Source organism: Melospiza melodia, chromosome 3 (genome assembly GCF_035770615.1).
Source record: "Melospiza melodia melodia isolate bMelMel2 chromosome 3, bMelMel2.pri, whole genome shotgun sequence".
NCBI lineage: Eukaryota > Metazoa > Chordata > Aves > Passeriformes > Passerellidae > Melospiza > Melospiza melodia.
In genome coordinates this window covers 132,703,937-132,723,928 of record NC_086196.1, presented here as the reverse complement: position 1 = coordinate 132,723,928, position 19,992 = coordinate 132,703,937, and the positions used below count along the sequence as shown (strand labels likewise).

General features: G+C 43.6%; 1 protein-coding gene across 2 annotated transcripts; it reads left to right on the top strand.

Annotated features, from left to right (window-relative positions):
* The first annotated feature begins 250 nt into the window (after positions 1–250).
* On the top strand, positions 251–15,799 carry POPDC3 (popeye domain containing 3). 2 transcript variants are annotated; one of them, XM_063153089.1, is made up of 4 exons: positions 251–338; positions 10,579–11,318; positions 13,025–13,133; positions 13,905–15,799. In XM_063153089.1, the coding sequence occupies exons 2-4, from the start codon at positions 10,828–10,830 to the stop codon at positions 14,232–14,234; spliced, it is 930 nt and encodes a 309-aa protein (XP_063009159.1). In that variant the 5' UTR covers positions 251–338; positions 10,579–10,827; the 3' UTR covers positions 14,235–15,799. The 2 variants fall into 2 exon arrangements, with proteins under 2 accessions (XP_063009159.1, XP_063009158.1); XM_063153088.1 differs by lacking the exon at positions 251–338 and adding an exon at positions 746–990.
* Positions 15,800–19,992: the final 4,193 nt, after the last annotated feature.

Genomic DNA, 19,992 nt, shown 5'->3' with positions numbered 1-19,992 from the left:
CGCCGCAGCGGCTGCCCCGGCCCGGCCCGGCCCCGCTCCCCGAGGATCCTCCGGAGCTCCTCCGGAGCTCCCCCGGGGCTCTCCTGAGGCTCCCCCGGGGCGCTCCCGGAGCTGCCCCGCGCCCTCAGCCCCGGGCCCGGCGGAGGCGCCTGCGCGCTGCGGCCGCTCGGTGCCGGCCCCGCTGGCGCCGCCCGCAGCTCCCGCGGCTCCTCTGCCTATTTTAGTCACAGCCGCGGCTCCGTGCCCGCCGCGGGACGCGGGGCCGCCGGCGGCGACGGGCGGCAGCCCCAGCCCGTCCCGTCCGGGCTGCCCGGAAACTTTCCCGGAGCGCGGGGCAGGTAAGCGGTGAGGGCAGGGCGGGGGCCGAGCCGGACCGAGCCGGGGCGGGCAGAAGCCTCGGCGCTGCCTCCGCCCGCCCCCCGCCGGCGCTGTCCAGCCCGGCAGCGCTCGGAGCGCCGCCCGCGCTGCCCGGGGCCAGCGGGGCCGAGCGGGGCCGGGGGCGCCTCAGGCACCGCCGCGCTCCGGGACGGCCGCGCCGGGGCAGGGGCGGCGGCGAGGCGGCGATGCCGGGAGGGCTGCCCGCCCGCCCCGGGATTCGAGCAGGGTTACCAGGGGTCGCTGTCCCGGGAGGGAAGCCCTCCCTCCCTGCGTGCCCGGCGCGGGTAACCGGAGCTCCCGAGCCAGCCCTGGCTGAAGTTGGAGAGCTCTGTCCCCTCTGGAGAGGAGCGGGCTCGCTGCCCAGCGCTGCTCCTGGCCGGGGCTCGCTCTGCAGTGGGACCCTCCGCTGTGTGTCCCATGTCAGGGTTTGTCCCGTAGGACAGCGGGGTTTCTGATTCTGCCCGGGTGCTGCCGCTCGTTGACAGAAGAGCTGGCTCGGGAGTATCTACTTGTCACAAAACCACCTCGGGATCCGGGGAATTTTTCCTGCGGCTGGGGGTTTGCCTCGTAGCCTGGCGTTATTTGAGTCTTCTCCCTCTCCATCAACTAATGGTAAGAGCAGATGAACCCTGAAATCGCATTTGCAGTTGCTCCTTTCCGAAGATAGAACGAGCGACACAAAGCACTTCCCCAAACTACAGTTTCTTTTTGCCAAACATATTCTTCCAAACTCTAATATTTTATCACATATTCTTCATCTGTTCTATAAATCTTTGTGTACCTTTAGACTGTCAATCACTTTATGGGCAAATATTTTATGTAGCAGATCTATTGTAATACTGAATCACGGACTACCTGATAGTGTTACAGAGATGTCATTGATGAAACCTGGGTTCCAGAGCTAGGGCTTCTTGCTAACTTTGTTGTTTGATGGGAATATGATTGTACACATACAAGTTTAAATGTCTTCATTGACCACAGCAAAACAAGTGATTGTTTCCACTTCTGCAGAACTGGTCCTGTTCAGGCTTTCCACAAAATTCTGTGTGGTGCCAAATAATAAAGTGGCTTAAAATGTCAAGGTTTAAAGAAATGTCTTGCCTGCAAAATAGTAAGTACAGTGCAAGTCCTCTAGTGAAACAAGAAAATGGTAACTGTGGCCAGTTGTGGTTCTTGACAAAAACTTTGCCTTCACAGACATCTTAAAGCTCTTATGACACAAGTTGAAAACAGATAGTTTATTAAGGATTCAAGAAAAGTATTAACTGAAGGTACATTTGATCTTTTTATTAAGGGTGTGGGTTCTTCAGAGTGGAGATTTTATTTTGTCCTTTGAGTGTGTTCCCCTACTTTGCAAAGAAGAGCTCTGGTCAGAGTCTCCAGATGATGACAGACAACCTGTGTTTGTGTGTTTGGGCTCATGGCACATCCCTGTAAGCCAGCTGTACGTGCAGGTATGGGGTGGTGAGCCAAGCTCTTCTTTGGGAAATGAAGTCCATGTCAGGTGGTTGGTTTAATGGGAATACATTCCCAGTGAAAGGCACTCCTGCACCACACAAACTCATCTGAGCGGAATTCTGCAGAGTTCAGCTGCAGTTCATTAACCCACTTTTAAAGCACTTGTGAAATGTGCCTTGTGGCTGCTTTTCCACTATTAATTTAAAAGTTGAACTGGAGAGAAGCTTGAACTTGTACTTTCTTTTGTGTCTGTTTTCTGAAACACCAGAAGACAGACAACCTCAATTGTTTTTTGGTAATGCCATTCAATATTCAAGAGCCTTGCTCAAATTTATTCAAGTGCTGGTGATCTTAAAAAAAAAGTCTGATTGCCAATCTGTATTGTAGGAGCAAAAGGGCTTAAAAAACGAGAGAGGGAATTCTACTTCTTAATTTGGTGGGAGTACCACATCTACTTATGGTTCATTAATTCTGATTCAAATTGAAAGAAAGATATATTTTATTTTTCATTTCAGACACTGTCTAGGTTATAAAATAGACAGCATCTTCAACATTGGCTTGCAACCACAGAGAGTTGCATTGTGTATTTTACAGTGATAAATGAGGAATTGTTGAAATACTGGAAGTTGTGTATAGTTAGCTGATCTTTAAATAATTAAAGCTTAAATAATACCAGTTTCACTGTATGCAGTGCTCCTAATGAGCCTCAGACTGTTCTTTCTCTATTATTGTGGGGTTTCTTCTTGTCTCAAGGCCTCCCTCTGCCTAGCTTTTTTCCACTTCCTAGAATGAATGAGTGGTAGGAATTTAAGCAAATTGTAGGCAGAATCAGGCTTTCCCAGCTGCACCCAAACAAGCTCAGTGAGTGGAAAGTCCCATAAACATCTCCTGTTGAAGAGCTGTGCTTTGGAGACAGCAGCTCTGCATCTGCTGCACCAGGGAGATGCAAACAGGCCCAGCTTGGTGAGGAGGACGAGCAGTCACTGTCCTGGTGTCATTTGGTGGGGTGTGTGTGTGGAGTGCTGACCTCAGTGCAGTGGTGGCATTGGGGTGTCTCCACCCCTGTGCCTTTGATTTAGCCCTTGGGAAAAACAATTGCCAACCTTTATGTGAAGAAATTCAACTCAAGAAAGTTTAAGTAGAATAACAGTTAGTTTGTCATGGGGTGAAAAATAGATTTTGAGGTTTTTAGAATGGAGCTTCCCAGGATGGAGGAATTTGGGTGTGCCTTGTCCTTTTTCCTTCTTCTTCCTAGCCTCCATCTTCTGGGTGATGTTGGCATTTTTAGATTGGTTTAGAGTAGAAACTCACTGTCTAACATAGGTGATAGGTATTGGGAAGTTATGGTAAATAATGTAGACGTAGTTTTTAGTATAAAAAGATAACACGGCCTCTGAGGCAGACAGTGTGCCTCAAGCCAACCTGCCAGACAGACCTCAGTGGTCAGAGAAAGAATGTTATAGATGAGAAATAATAAACTGTGGAGGCGAAGGGAGACGACCCATCCTTTGATCAGCATCGAACTCCAATTTATTGATCCAACATGCACATTTTATAACCTGTTAATTAAGTTCATACATATTGCAAAACCCGAGCTCATCATTGGCTACAGATTACACACCAACCCCTCCTTTTGTTTTCAATACCTGTGGTTTGTTATTGAAACCAAGACTTGTTTTTCTCATCCCGTTATGAAAGTTCTCAAGGCCTCCATGTTTGTCACTTTGCTTTCCCATACTATCCAACGACAAGGTATTTACTTGTTATTAAAAAACAAGCCTGAGAACTCTGCTGTTTACAGAAACGTGCCTGAGAATTTTGTTGTTTACAGGAACAGGCTTGAGAATTTGCTGCTTACAGCTGCCTTTTACTTTTCAATCAGCTGTATATGATTATGGCATGTCTGAACAAAACTCTATAAGCCATGTCTGAGCAAAATTCTCCAACAATAAACAACCTTGAGAACGAGAACAGAAGAATCCTGACTCCTCCATTGGCTGCTGGGCTGGGAAAAAGAGTCTTGTACATATCTCAGTCGCTCTGAGAGTGATTTGTACATATCTCAGAGGCATGTACGTATCTCAGAGTCCCTCTGAGCAGCAGAGATTCTGAGACCTGGGAAGTCCTGCTTGGCTGTGGTCGTGTCTCAGAGCTGCCCTGAAGGCAGTGAAGCACCACTGGTGGCTGCACATGCCCCAGCTGCCTGTTTTGCAGCTCTGAGCATTCCCAGAAGGAAGGATTACTGTCTGGGGGGTATCACATCACATGGATGATCTCATGTGGCAGGTCCAGTTTGGGAACTGCAGCCCAGGCAGGCTGGAAGGGCTGGGCAGAGTGTGGTCTGACTGCTCTTCCTAAGGCCTGAGACACTTCACCTTCCATGTGACAGCCTCTGTCAGAGCCTGATCCTGTGGGTGAGGCAGCAATGTGACATGAATGGGACACGGGATGCCTGCCCCAACCAAGGGAGTGCCAATCCATCTTCTCTCCTCCCTTGAGCCTGCTCCCAGTGACTCATTTTGACTCCTGTGGGTGGGTCACTTGCTGCCCTTCTTGTTGCAGCTGTGGTGCTGTGCAGGAGGGACACAGAACTGCTCTGCAGTCCCTCTTCACTCTGCCATCAGTGTTGGGAAGCACGCAAGTTTGACAAGAAAGTCTCACAGAGATGTATGCTTGGCAGAAAGATTTTTGAATGTAGAATCTGAAGAAGGAATAGAAATGAAAGCAAGTTTTGATATAGAAGAAAAGAATTGCTGAGCCAGTCTTACTGGATAACCAAGGAGGGAATGGTTATGTTAGTTAGAAGGGGTTTTTTGTGACTTAGAGCAAAGGATAAACCCACCTCAAACAGAATAATTTTTTGCCAAGCAGAAAGCACAGGCAAACAAGCCTGCCGATGCTGCAAGTAGAAAACAGGTTTCAAAATTTTCCACTGCAATAAAACTGAAAAACAACTTCTAGCTTAAACTACAATGTACTAACTTTTAGTGATCGGAGAATAGAAACATGAATATGGCAATTATAGCACTTATGATAGGCTATAGATAAAAGGTACAGGATAGATTGGTTCTTCTGTATTAAGATGCTCAGCAAAGAAAAGTATATAATGCATTGTAACCAAAAGGGTCTCCAGGCCTGCCTGCAGCTGGAGCTGACAGCTGTACCACAGGCTCTGTCACCCATGACCCTGGACTTGGATGGAATAAACTGCATTTTGAAGAGCCACCTGGAGTCCCACATCTCTCTTTCAGACTCTTACTCGTGAGGACACTCACCCAGGGAGTGGGATCCTGAGGCTTGGTTGCTCAGGTTGCAGACAGGCTCCAAGGTAAAGCATTCACATCCCTTTCTTTGAAAACCATTCACAGGAAGGGATGCTGGCTCCACACAGATGAAGATTTCATCTATAATGTCTACAGGAGGAATAATTTCAGAGATATATCTGTCTTCAGTGTTTTCTGTTGTCTAAAGTAGCTCTTAGTTGGTATCTGAGATAGGCTTCTGGATTTCTCTGGGATGGCCAGCTCCAAAACTTTCTAGGTATAAACAACTTTTTATATCAAGTAACTCAAGACAAAAGTCCAGGAAACATTGCTGCGATCATCTAATGTGATTCCCTGTAGCATAAAAAATAGAATTGTAGTAAATAATCTTTTTAATAGTATACCCAGACTTATTTTAGGGACCAGACAGCATCTTAACTTCTTTAATTCCTAGCAAAGGAAATCTTTAAAGCCATCCTACTAGTTAATTACCTTTGCTATGTATGCTTGTGTGTCTTTGAAATCAGAATATTTCTAGTTTTATAGTGACTGGTTATCTTGATACTGTTGTCTTTTAGATTGGGTAGTCCTTTTCTTCCTCACCTTCCTGCCACCTTCCTGCAGGCTGCATTTTGTTGGTGAAACCTTGTGTTTTCCAGTATTGTAATTACAGCTTTCTCTAGGATATAGTCTCAAGAAGTTTAAGGTAATGTAGCTTGTGTTGTTAGTTGCTGCCCTGATTGCTGCATGAATGTTCTCAGCCTGAGGTGTGTCCAGGGACAGTGGATCACTGAAAATAGCAGGTTTACCTGCCCATGCTTGCCTGGAGGCACATAGCCTCTACATGCAGAGCTCCTCTGTGCCCTGAGTTAGATGCTGCAAAGCAATTGAGAGTTTGGCTCTCTTGGTCCCTGGGGTGTCTGGCCCCACTGCAGAAGGACAGTAGCTTGGGGAAAGCATGCAGCACAAACAGGGATTGGCAGTGATAGGTGTCAGTAGGAGCCACAGAGAGGATTCCAGGGATGTAGGGCAGTGGAAGGAGGGGGTATCTCAATTGCCATATGCCTTTACATTGCATGTGAAACTACTTGATGAAATTAAGGAGCAGTTTCTTTTTATAATCTAAATTTGTTAGACCAGATGTAATTTGTGAGCCTAGAGAGGGTGCTCAGAGCTCATCCCTGTGGAAGTGGGGATGTCTGGGCCAGGAGGATCCCCCCTGGCTGGAGGGACTGCCTTGGCCCCGGTGGAGTTGCTGGAATGTTGAGCCAGGCTGTGACTCCCAGCTCATGTATAAACATACACACCGGGGTGTGCTAAACCCATCATAATCTCATTTTGTGCTAAGAAGTGCACATGCTGTAAAGGAAAATCTTTACTTTTGCTTCCAAATCTGTAGCAAACAATTCAGCCAGGCTGGTTACATGATTAGCATGTACAGCTCTATGGCCTGTCCACATGTGCAGTGTGAAAGTGCTGAGGGCTTTCTTTCAGAGTACTTGGCATAAGGCAACTGAAGAATGGACTATTCAAACTCTGAATAGCTTTACTTTTGACTTAATTTAAAAAGATCTGCTGGTGGCCTCAGGGCATTTAGGGTTTCTTTTTTGCAGGAATTACTGTGATCCAGACACAGTAACTAACACTCGGAGCTTCTCAGAGTTCAATTTGAATCATCAGTGACAAAAATGGGGTAAAGCACATGGTTCTCAAGCAAATTAAAAAGGTACATAATAGGTAACTCTTTGTGTGAACACTGCAGTGTAGGGGGGAAACACCCATTTGAGGAGAGGAAGGTTGTAATGTGCATTTGTACAATGCAAACTCTTTCTGTTTTGACTGGTTCAATGTACTGTTTATATGAAATTTTAGGTTGCCAGCGGGTATTTATTTGGTAGCATATAAGTGAAATACTTCATTTTCTGCTTTGAAACTCCAGCAAACTCTGTGATTTCACCACTTTCTGATGGCAACTCAGTCCTCTCAGCACTGCTGCTTGTTTTAAAGAAGTCCATGCCAGTGTATATTGCTCACACCTCTAGCCTGCGCTGGTTTTTCGCATCACTTCATCTGCTCCTGCTGGAGAAGGTGGGATGTGGTGGGGCAGGACACTCTGAAGCATGTCAGTAATTCAGGCTGTGTTGGCAGGGCACATCTCCTTCCCCAGCTGGAGGACTCATCGTGCATGAAGCTCAGGTTTTGGCAGCCTGCAGATGTCAATGTGTGTCACTGTGATCGTGGCAGGGATGTGCTGTGCACGCTGCTCCTTCCCCATGGGCAGGGCATGGAGCAGAAAGTGCTCAGTGTTTGCTTGGCAAGACACAGTTCTTCAGCTTTAGCAGCCGAGGCTCGTGTTTTAAATGCATTTTCCTGCTTGCTGGATCATCACCACCAGATGAACTTGTAGCAAGCGCTGTTCAGCACAGCCAGGGCAATCGAAGCAGGACATCCAACAAAGCAGGAGGCCAAAGCACCTCAGTGACAGCATGGTGTCCCCTCCAGGTGCTCACAAATGTGATGCTGTGTGCTGTGCAGGGTGACTCAGTTGGTATCACAGCTGCTTGGTTTTTTGGTTTGGGGGATATTTCTCGTCCACAACCTCACTTGCAGTAGATGAATGGCTTAATTAGCGTGTTCTGAAACCTTCAAGAGTTTAAATTTTGGACTTGCAGGAACTATAAAGAAAAATGTAAAAGGCCTCATCTAGCACTAAATACCCTTCAAAACTGGAAATTTTACTAAACTTATACCTGTTATTGTCCCTGCTCTATTTACAATTGCCAATGACTTTTAGCTCCCAAACATTAGAATAATTTCTTATTTGAGAAGAGCTGCATCCTGTCTTTCTGCCTGCAAGCATGCCTGCTCTTCAGCATAGCTCTGAGAAATGAGTCCCATTTAGGAGTGGGTTTTGTCAGTATTTCCAGAGGGTTTGGTTTTTCCTGCACACCTTGTGTAGCTCAGGAGAGTGTTGAGTTGCTAAGGCTGTGCTCTGGGCTAGCACTGGCCTCTCTCCTTTGCCCTTCCTCTTGCCTGGAAGGAGAGAGGCCCTCTCCAGTCAGGGAGATGCTGCAGCACAGTAAAAGTTCTCATTGTGTAGAACTAATTGAATAAGTGGGAATTTTCCACACAGTTGTTTTGGAAGATAGGTCCAATTCTGAAAATGAACAAACGCAGAACAGTTTTCTCAGGACTTTGTTTTTGTGTGTGATGAGCCTATATCCATGTCCTAATGGTACGCTGTTCTTTCCAAATTATTTTGGCCCATCTTGTCATGAATAAATGCTTTACAGAAATGCTGTGAGCTGTAGTGTGGGCAGACTGAGAAAGGAATAAGTGAATTAAAAATTGTGCATACATTCTGTGAAATTACTATTGTGTTGCGTCACATTATTGTAATGTGTGACATTACACAATGAAAAGATGTTGGTAATGTAAAGCAAATTACTGCTTCACCGTGGTTTTGTTTATGGCATTCATACAGTTTCCAATGTAACTCCTCAGTCATGGTTCCCTTCAAAACACTGATTTTTACTGTTTTCTTTTAGAAATTAGGGTCTTCAGTAAAACTGCTTAGAGCAAAATGTTGGCAGGAGAGTAGAAGTATTAGCAATAATCCAAAATCACTATTATCAGTGATTCTGTTTTAAACAAACAATCGGTCAAACAAAAAAACTTCTGCCACTGATTTCTGACTGTGTAATGGAAATGCTGAGTGGATTCAGAACACAAGGTCTGGGAACTGCATGTTCCAGTTTTATTTTCTTTTGATTCACAAATCTTACCCCATGATCACAGAAGCACCACTTAAAATTCCTCCTGACCTTACCATACCCAGGTGACTTCTTTATAACTGATGCATCTTCCATCTCCCAGTCTCCAAGGGATAAATCCAACATCTGAGGGGAATCCTGTACCAGAAGAGAGTATTTGGATAAAGAAACAAACGGCAAAGGTTTTAGTTGTAAACTACCTTATTCTTGTAATGCTGACTTTTATGCTTACAGGAGGATTTTGAGCATTGTAATTTGGAGAGATTCTGTCCTCTTTAGCTCTGGTATTTTTATGGGCCAGTGACTTTCCTATCACCACTCCCAGAGAGGGAGAGTCTCCTCCTAACTTGTTCTTCTGAGCTCTGCTGCTCAGTTGTGTGGGATTTTATGTCTCTATTTGGCACCAGTGTTATTCAATCATAGAATTAATGTTGGGGTTTGAATAAACTTCAAAGAAGTAATGCTGTGGTGGCTAGGAAATATGATACAAATTTTCTTTATTAATTTCTTAGAGCTGTCACTGTAAAAGAAGCACCACTGAAAGCCCTGATGAATGATGCTGCATGCCTCACTGCAACAGCAGTGCTTTTAAAGTATTGACTTCTGTGGCTCTTGTGAGGAGAAAAAAAACCAAACTACTTTAATATTCTAGAGAATCTGATAATTTTGATAACAAGACAGTTCTTAGTTTCCTTGCCATTCTGCCAGGAGAAGAACCAGACAGTAAGGCTTGGGAAGGTTGCAATACTGATTACACCACTAATATATTCTGGTTTTGCAATTTCTACCGTGTATAATCTCACACTGAGGTATGTATTTTTATTTTTAAAGACAGATATGGAAAGCTGGTTTTGATTTTTTGTTTTTAGATTTATTCTGGAGTTTCTTTCATACTTCTTGGTTCTGTGTTTTCCTTTGAAAACTCTTAGGAATACATCACCATATGAAAATGAATACCATGTTTCACATTTTAAAGTGTTGAACAATAAAATTATGTGGCCCGTGGCATGAAATTCTATGATGTAGAACTTTGAATGTTGTAAAATTGCTTTGTAAATGTCCCTGGAGTCATATTTTGCAGGACTACTTACTTCATGTTCTAAAAGTATAATCTGTATCAGGATGCCTTTAAGCCTTGTAGTCTTCCCTATATATGACAGGCTTTTTTGCCTGTTATCCTTGGAGTAGAAAAGACCCTGTGACACTTGGGTTTCCCTTCTTGTGGGTTTGGGGATGGAGTTTGCTGTCCCCAGGGACAGAGAGCAGAGATTTGAGAGAATGCTCAACCCATTAATGAGAATGATTTGACCAAAATCCAGAGAGAGATGCAGGAGGAGAGCAAGGAAGAAGAGTTCACTGTCTCTTCTTGTTAAAGAGCTGGGTAGGACATTTAAAAGGCTCTCAGGGAGCTGGACCAACAAATCCTTGTCAGCAGTGAGGCTGTGCAAAGGCTTGTCACAGGATGTTGTGGATGCAACACACAGCTTTACATGGATTCAGTGGCAGTTCAGTGATTGCTGCTCAGATCACAGATACAGAAAACCTGATCTTCAGCTGAGTGAATATTAAAGTTTGATCCTGGAATCACAGAGCTTCAAGGGTAATTGGATTGTAATGCAGTCTGTGGTTTAGGCAATAAAACTTTGATAAAATTTAATTGATGAAAATAATTTTATAAGTAATTCATCTCTTCTTCACTTGTCCAGATCAGATGAAGCTACAGATGACATGACCAAAGTCAAAACAATGCATGAACTGATGAGAAACAGCACTCAGAACTTCAGCTTCCTCGTTGCTGGAAACCCTAAGTGCAACTTTACTACCAAGAGACCCTGATGTTATGTGATCACTGAGCACAGTTTGTAAGAATGGAAAACCAAAGGAAAACCAAAACTAGTAGCATCTCATAAATAAAAGATTTCAAGATTCAGCTGAATCAAAAAACTATTCCAGCCATGGGAGAAAATGCAAGTTTTTGGGAAAGTCTGATATATGCACATCCTACATGTACCAGCTGGAAGCAAGAGGCAGAGGGATCTATCTACCACCTAGCCAGTATTTTCTTTGTCGTGGGCTTCATGGGTGGAAGTGGATTCTTTGGGCTCCTCTACGTCTTCAGCTTGCTTGGACTGGGCTTTCTCTGCTCTTCTGTTTGGGCTTGGCTGGATGTGTGTGCTGCTGATATATTCTCCTGGAATTTTGTACTGTTTGCCATTTGCTTTGTCCAGTTTGTTTATGTTACCTACCAAGTGCGGAGTGTTGCCTTTGACAGGGAATTCCAGGAACTCTACAGTGCTCTCTTCCAGCCTCTGGGGATTTCCTTGACTGTGTACAGGAAGATTGTCCTGTGCTGTGATGCAGAAGTGGTTACCCTGGAGAAGGAGCATTGTTATGCCATGCAGGGCAAAACACCTATTGACAAACTGTCCTTGCTTGTGTCAGGCAGGTTGGTATTGCTTTGTTCAGGCTTTCTGCAAATATCTTTATTTTTCTCCCCTTATTGAAAATGAAAGAAAGAAAGGAAAAAGCCTGGTTTGTGTATTGTTTGTTTATTTTCCAGTACAATAGATTAAATATTAATGCAAGTAATATAAATATTAATAGGTTAAATACACTTGTCTAGGATAGTACTAGCATAAAAACACAAGGCACAGAATCTGAAATAGCATAAAGAAAAGATTTTTTTCAGGCTGCTGTATCATATCATTTAACAGGTTAGGCAGATAAAGGGAATAAATATGGATTTTTAGTGTTCAGGTTATTCCTTGCTGTCTATCTACTGCCTAGCTGATGAGCACAGCATCTGGCCTATTTTTCTTTACTAGTATCATGTGAAATGGGACAAAAAGTTAGTTACAAAACTGAGATAAACTGTTTAATAGAGATCTTGACTTTGATATAGATTGCATTCAGTTGCTTTCAAGGGAGTGGGAGAAGGGTATCAATAAGGAAGAGAAAAAGACTTAAAAGTTCCCTTTCATTACAAGAGGATGTAGCTGAGCCTCATCAAGACGTGCAGACCTGGGTCTACAGTTACTGTATACTGTGGCCTGTGTTAGACCCTGAGGCAGCAAATCCACCTGCTTGTACTCCCTGTTTCCAGGACAGGCTTCTGCCAGCCTTGCTGATGCTGTCCTGGAGGGAAACAGCAGCTTTTGTACTGTATGCAAGGCTGGTGCAGTCCCAGACTGCCCCAAGAGTAGCTGGGACACCCAGAGGTGATGGACATGGACTGTCCTTGATGGGTGGGTGCTTTCTGCTGCATGGACACATGGAACCTGTGGGCAGCTTGACACTCAGCTGATTTAGGACTACCTGCAGTGAACAATAAGGATTGTCAGCAGTTTTCCAGAACCCTGGTTCACAGAGTTCTTGGGAGCTCTCAAAGAAGTACATCATGGAAGTTGCTTTGGGTCTTACCAAAGGAGAGGCATCCATCCTTCTACATGCCCAGCCAGTTAGGGATCACCCAGAGTTCCTGCTGCCCTTCACCATGTGGTACAGCGCTGCTTGTGTGCCTTCAAATGTATATGTTATTTTAAAAGTAGAAGGAAAGGAAGTTCTTCTTTGGCATCTTCAGAAGGCCACAGCTTTTACACAGAGATCCCACAATGCCAGGCTGTTCTGGCTCCAGACATGGTCCTGTGGCCATGCAATTCCTGTTTAACACGGAGAGAGGCCTACCTAACACATGCCAGGGGGCACTCCTGCTTCCCACTCCCAATTTTTCCACTTTGTTCTCTCTAAAATGAGTATTTGCCAAAACTAGAAGTAAATCCCACAGTTTTCAGGAGAAGCAGGTAAATGCTGTTATGGGCATTGGTCTTTCACCTCTTCAGTGCATGGTGGCCTTTTAATGGCAAAGCTTGTGCATCACTGCACAGACCTACCACAGAGAGAATAATGTGGTTTGAAAAAGGCCTGGAAAGATTTCCCTTTCAGTTGCATGATTATCTTGTATTGTCTTTCAACTGGCTTGAGCAAGTTGGGTTCAAAAATATAATTAGGATAATTATAATTGGCCATTGATTGCTTTTTCATGCTTTCAAAGCCATATTTGAATTCCTCGGACAATAGAAATAGCACAATCTTGTGGTAGTCATTGCTGATGTACAGGTAGTGCTAACAAATTAACACATCTTATCTTGGTAGGATCAGAGTGACAGTTGATGGGGAGTTTCTGCATTATATTTTTCCTCTTCAATTTCTGGACTCTCCTGAATGGGATTCACTGAGGCCCACAGAAGAGGGAATTTTCCAGGTAAAAGTTAAGGGGTTTGGGAAGTCCTCTTTTTCTGTTAGAATGTGCCTTGTTACAACAAACAGGGGTTTTCTAAAAACCAGTCTGGGAGGTTAATCTGGGAGGTAGGCTCTGTTGGCATTCTCTGCTGCGCTGATATTCAGCCCTGAGAAGCCAGGTTTCCTCAGGGTGGGAAGAAGCTGGTGCTGAAGAGGTTTCCCAGTGGGAGAGGAGCCAGGGGAGGACGTGCCTGGGCCACAGCTTGGCACGGGTCACAGCACAGGACACGGTGTCAGCTGCGTTGTCCCCGCGCTGCTGTCACTCGCCTGACACGCTGGCTCCCGTCCCTCTGGATCTGATGTCTGCTGTCACGAGAACAAATGGCATTTGTTGAGAGCTTTCTTTAGACCTGCCTTTTCAGCTGAGGCTGCCAAGAGTGGAGCAGGGAATGCAAGGCTGAATCAGGGGCATCCATGTGGCACTGAACAAGGCATGCCATGTGGGCACAGGCATATTGCCAGTGAGGTTAACTAGATGTGATCACTTACTCCATAGCCAGTCACCTTTCTCATTTGTCTTTTGCATGCGGTAACCTCCCACACAGAATCACAGAATAATGAGATTGGAAGAGACCTCTAAGATTGATTTAACCGAGCCAGAGACCTCCCAGGGCTCTCTGGCTCGGTTAAAAGTCTCTAATTGCAGTAGACAGGTTCTACTGGGAGAGGGGGTGCCTTCTGAGCAAGGGCAGCACTGCCTTGTCACCTGGCTGTTCAATTCCCTCTTCCCCAGGTAACGCTCACAGCAGAGACAGACTGTCGGTACGTGGCCTGGAGGAGAAAGAAGCTCTACCTGCTGTTCGCCAAGCACCGCTTCATCTCCCGCCTCTTCTCCATCCTGATCGGGAGCGACATCGCCGAGAAGCTGTACGCACTCAACGACCGGGTGCACGTGGGCCAGGGCTTCAGGTACGACATCCGCCTGCCCAACTTCTACCACGTGGCGCTGCCGGAGCCGCCCCCGGTGCTGCCGCCGCCGCGCCCGCACCGCCTGCAGCGGGGCTCGCCGCGCCGCCCGCCCGCCGCGCCCGCCAACTGCGGCTCCTTCCTCGCCCCCTCCTAGGCAGGGACACCCTGCCCCAGGCACTCCTCACAGCGCTGGAGGGAAACGGGAGCTGGCGGAGCAGAGGGGCAGAGAGACGGAAGCAGACGAAGCCAAATTTGACTGACAAGTGCCATTAACTGTTATAAGTAGAAAAGCTGTCCATTTTTTTAAAAGGTTGCAGAGTTCACAGGTTGGGCTAGTTGCTGCCAGGGTGGAGTTCTAACCTTTTGTTATTGTAATCACCTGTCGTTGTCATTAACTACCCGTCGTTGATGGTTAAGAATTCCCCCTTTTGTCGAGTGGTACCCTGCTGCTTCCTGGAGGATGGCACCCAGACGGAAGGTGAAGAGGAGGAGACCTCGGAGTTGGCATGGAAATGACATCCAGCATGCAGCCAGCATGCTACGGGAGAAGCCCCTCACCAAACCTAACCAAAAACCCCTAAAAACAACGAGCCAACACAAAATTGACGAATCAAAATGATGACTAGACGTGAGGAACAGAATCCAGTATCTGCTAAGATCCTTTTTCCCCTCACCCTAACGACAAAAGATGTCGGCTAGATAGAGCACCTCGAATGTTGAATGGGAAAGAGGGGAGTCTCTTGATGCTCTCATGAGGATTGGAACCGCAGCTCTGCCCACAGACCAGTGGACAAAGCTGCACTCTTCCTCCTCCTTGGGGTCACTCCTGGGAGCAGCAGCTGAGTGAGCATGGACCCCTCGGTTCTCCTCTGCCTGAGAAAGGTCTCCTGCTCATGTTTGGTGTTTATTTCATTAACTGGAGTAGGTTGATTTCTTTATCTCAAGCCAGCGGGTTGGCTTCTGCATTTTGACTGTCTGTGCAATATGTTTATTTTCTGTTGATACTCCTTCATCTCTTTTGGAGTAGAACAAATCATAACAGTACGAGGTCTTATTGCAATTGTGCTGGCCTCTCTGGTGGCATGTTGTTTTTTTGTATTGTTTTGTTTTTAAAGCAAGCCCATGGAATTTGTAACTATAATTTCCTCAAAAGATTTTGTCACAATGAAGTATGGTCAGAATAGTCAATGAAAACAACTAAGTCATCTTCAAAATATACCAACTGGTTTATAATGTTCTTTTTTATGCCATGTGAACATTCTCTCAATTTACATGAATAATGTTGCAGAAAAAAACACTAAGGAACGATTGCATTGAGTTTGTTTCTTAAAGAAATGAAAGATATTGAAATGCACAGCAAGATGGTTAAAAACCCAAACAAAACAACAAATTGTGTCCCATGAGTAATTGGTTTCTCTCTGACTGTCCTCAAGAGGTAATACGTGAAAACAAATACAAGTGTCATTGCTGGCATTAGAAAAATGCAAAGAGCTGTGACTGCTGCAAACACAGCTTAGGGAAATGTTGTGTAGCATTTCTGATGGAATGTGATGCTATAGGACCTGGGGTTCTGCAGTGTCAGCGCCCTTTGTGACATGTACAATAAATAACGTTAATCAATCTACTGCCAAACCATTGGAGTTTATTTTATAATATTCCTTTTAACTATGTTGGGAAGAGACTAAAACAGCTGCAGCAATAAATACAATTTTTAACTGACACGTTGTTTAGCTTCCAGAGTCACTTTTCTGTGCCTATGAAACTCTTGATTCCAAACATGTTCTCTCCCTAATTCTGTGGTGGTTTAAAGGAATAAGGGAGCCTCAGATTGCACTTCAGTAGGAGGGAGTTCGTTCCGACCCTCGGGGTCACTGTGCCTTTGAAGAGAAGTGTCCAAATGTCTTTGCTAACTCACCTTCCTGCTGCTCTGCTTGATGCCTGCCAGTAATCAAAAAGTAAGAAGCATTACTATTTTATGAGAATGGATTGCTGCTTGATATGTCTGGAAGTAGATAATATTTTTAATATTTTAAAATTGCTGGCTTGTTTGGTAGGATGACAACCCCTGTGTGCTTCTCTATGTGTGGGTATACATGTAAGTTCAGATCTTGTGAGTTGTTTCTGGAGGACTTAAAATGATGATACAATCTTACACTTGAAGGATACTCATGCTGTATGTATAAAAAAGCCATTAGGAGTGACGTGAAACACGACCTGTTTGAAGGACATTTAGTGCACAGCAGATAAGATTGTACAAGTTTTGCTTTTAGCTTTATGTTGCTTCCTCTGAGAGGAAAACCAGCCAAACATAAATACCCCAGAATGCAATGTGATAATCCCCAAATCATTCTCATAACCCTTCCAGGCAATGTATTCTGTTTGTACTGTTTAATGCATGAAGTCCCTGAGACACAGAGCTACTTTGTCTTGGCCGAAAGAGAATTGGAAAAAATGCAAACCGTTCACTGATGGCTTTTAATGACCTGTTCAGATGATAACTAAGGCCCAAAGTGCCAGAGGCTGGCAGCATGTAGTAAGGATGTACATCTGTGTAACAGTCTACAAACATAAAAATATTTTAAATGTATAAAAGAGATCCTATTCTAGACTTAGGTGTAATAGAAATAATTTATTAGTGTTCTCCTTGGTTTTCTTGGATATTTTGGTTTGACCTATTTATTAAAGAAAAGTTGTTTTTACTAAATTCTGACCCTGCTGAAGTTAATTAGCTTGATCATCTTCACCTTAAAATAAGAAAAGGAGTCTTACCCAGTTTCTATGTCAAGATTATGTATTCTATTTAAGCTGTACCATACTGCTTAGAAAGATACTGGGGAATGATGGGTGCTTCATGACATACTTTGATAATTTTTTTTTTTTTGTGACTGTTGTATGCCTTGGTTTCTGTCACACTTTCCAAACACAATCCTCTGTGATGCTTTTCTCTGCTGGAATTGGTTACTGTCAGAAATCTCTACCAGGACACGTCTGAGTCAATATGTGAACACACTCTTAGCTAATCTTGTTTAGGTTTTGCTACTGTGCTTTCTGAGCTTTGAGTAATTTTTTAAAAATTGTTTCTAGTTTTCCAGCATCTGTTTGAGACATGACTAGCAGAATATTTGAGCTGGAAAAATCAGCTGTAAAATAGATGTCTACAATAATATAAGTACACACAAAAGGGCTGGAAGCAAGACAGAAGTTCTCTCTACCTCTGTTTTTATTTTAATCTGGACAGTACTTCTAAAACATACAGTGAAATATGCTCTGGAATGCGACTCATAAAGCAGTGTTTTGGGAGGGCTGTATAGTCTCCCTAAATGAAGACATGCTCAGGATGATGACAGTGAAATTAGACAAGTTTTGTGAACTCATAAACACCCAGTCATTAGAGAGTTGAGGTTGCTCAGCCTGGAGAAGGCTCCAGGTGACATTTTATTGCTGCCTTTCAGTACTTAAAGGGTCTGAAAGAAAGATGAGGACAGACTTTTTACAGCAGAGCCTCTTGTGATAGGACAAGGGGTAGTGGCTTTAAATTCATTAATATATTTAAGGATATATTTAGATATAAGGAGGAATTTTATTATTATTATGAGTGTGATGAAACACTGAAACAGGCTGTCCAGAGAGGTGGTGGATGCATGGTCCTTGGAAACATTCAAATTGGATGGAACTCTGGGCAACTTGATCTATTTGAAGATATCCTCACTTATTCAAGGGGATTGGGCAAGATGGCCTTTAAAGGTCCCTTCCAACCCAGACCATTCTATGATTCTAGGATTATTTATAGCTTAATAAATATTTTCAGCTAGATGAAGTTCTGACTTGAGCATCATCCAATTTATGCCCGTGTTACAGCTCAGAAATAATTTAGTGACATGACCAGATTCCTTCATAATTGGTTTAAACAAGTGGGTACTTGAGTCCCTGCTGCTATCAGCGAGTCCTTTTCTTGATCCTGCAGTGATTCCCCTTCACTCACATTTTACATTTTTACCAGTTTCATGACCTTCTGTGGAGTTATGCCTACATTTATATGCTGCTATAGGTAAGAGTGGCAGAACCTGTGCACGTGATGATGTGGTCATTCACATTTGTGCACATGATGTGGTCATTCATCAGTTGATTTTTATAAATTTTTGTAATTATGTGGACATCATGTTGGAATTGCCCTCACAGCCTGCAGAAGGGTTCATATTTGTATAAGGTAAGAAACTATGGCCTAGGACAGTCCAAAACAGAGGGGGAGGAGGAGCAGAGGAAGAGACAACAAAATTTCATACAAATTTTATCCAAGAGAGGTTTGTTTCAAATTGGACTTCTGGCTAATTAGTTTGTTGGGTGCAGCAATATGTAGTTAGAGCTTCAAAGTAAGTCTTGCCTACTAAGGAGAATGGGATTGACCCTGCAATTCTTTCATTGTGTAGTACTTTTTAACTACTAATAGTGTAAGTACAGGTAACAGGTTCCATCTACAGAAACTATGGAATAACCAGAGGATACAGCCCAATGTGCTGTTGTAGCTAATACACTATGCAAGGCAAATTTAAAGTGCTTAAAGAAACAGGTTATTTTATTCAGCTGCCTGTGATAAGAGAGGCTGTGCTTTGTGGCTGAGGAGGAGCCATCCAGGATCTGTTTTCAGGAACTATTTTCCTTGCAACAAAGCAAATTATACACATAGAGATATGAGCTCTCCTAAGATTAAACTGGGGAAGCTGAATACATGCTTGGATGATATTGCACAGATTTTCCATACCACAAAAAAGACATATGCTTGTAGTAATTAAAAAATATGTTGATGCTACATTTTCAGGAAAAAAAGTGCTCTACAGATTTTGCTTATTGTGAGTGATAAATATAAGATATATTTGGTCTCGGTGTACATGAAGTATTAAAACACAATATTGTGTTGCTCATATGAGCTGATATTGCAAACCATGTGTTGAAAGTGAAACAAATCTGCAGCTCTGTATATAGAAGAAAACTATTTGAATAGGAAAGAAAAAATTAATATCTATTTGCTGAATTCAGACATGATCAGAGTAATATTTTTCTTTCTATTCCTGTAATAATTGAATGCATATTTTTCCTCCCTAACTGTTACTGCAGAATAGGTTTTTTTAACTATACAACAAAATCAATACTATATTATACTGATTTGTTAATCCCTGTTGAAAATGCTTACCTTATTTACATTAATATTCATTAAAACATAATAAGTTCAGGGCTTGTAAGGAAAAACACCCTTTCTTTCTGTCTAATTCAGATTAACTTTCCTTTCTTTTAGACCTTTTTATCCCATCAGTTTCAACTTGCTGTAATTCTGCTTCTGTGGGAATGAAAAGATGCATTGAACTTGACATGTAAATGAAGCCACCTCATGGTGATGAATCAAACCATGTAGGTGGAGCTTCATCAGCAGGAGTGTGTAGGAGAAAGGCAGCACAAGCATGTCATCACTCAGCTCTAGATTTTTGGGGTTGTGTCCCAAACCATGGCTGGCAATGCCCTCCTAGAGGGTCATGTGGCAGAGGGTTCTGCCAGCAAAAGGTTTGGACCCAAACCATCTTTCTGCAAGCTACAGATGTTGTTAAACCTTGCTCTGGAGTGGGAAAAAAAATGGGACTTTCCAAAAACCTTGTGAGAGCAGAGGGATTTTATAGCAGTTATTCTTCTGCTGTGGATTCACAGGCAGTATTTCTTAAGTTGTCAGTTGAACTGCAGCTCCTAATTTGAGGCATCAGTGGTGTATTGTAGGAACAGGACTCTTTCACTACCTGAGTGGGATTTTGAAGACAAATGATGATAAAAGATAAATGACCAAGAACTAAGACATCAAAGTCATATAAATAATCAACTGCAATAAAATAATGGTGATAAATAACTAGTGGTGATAAATAAACTATTTT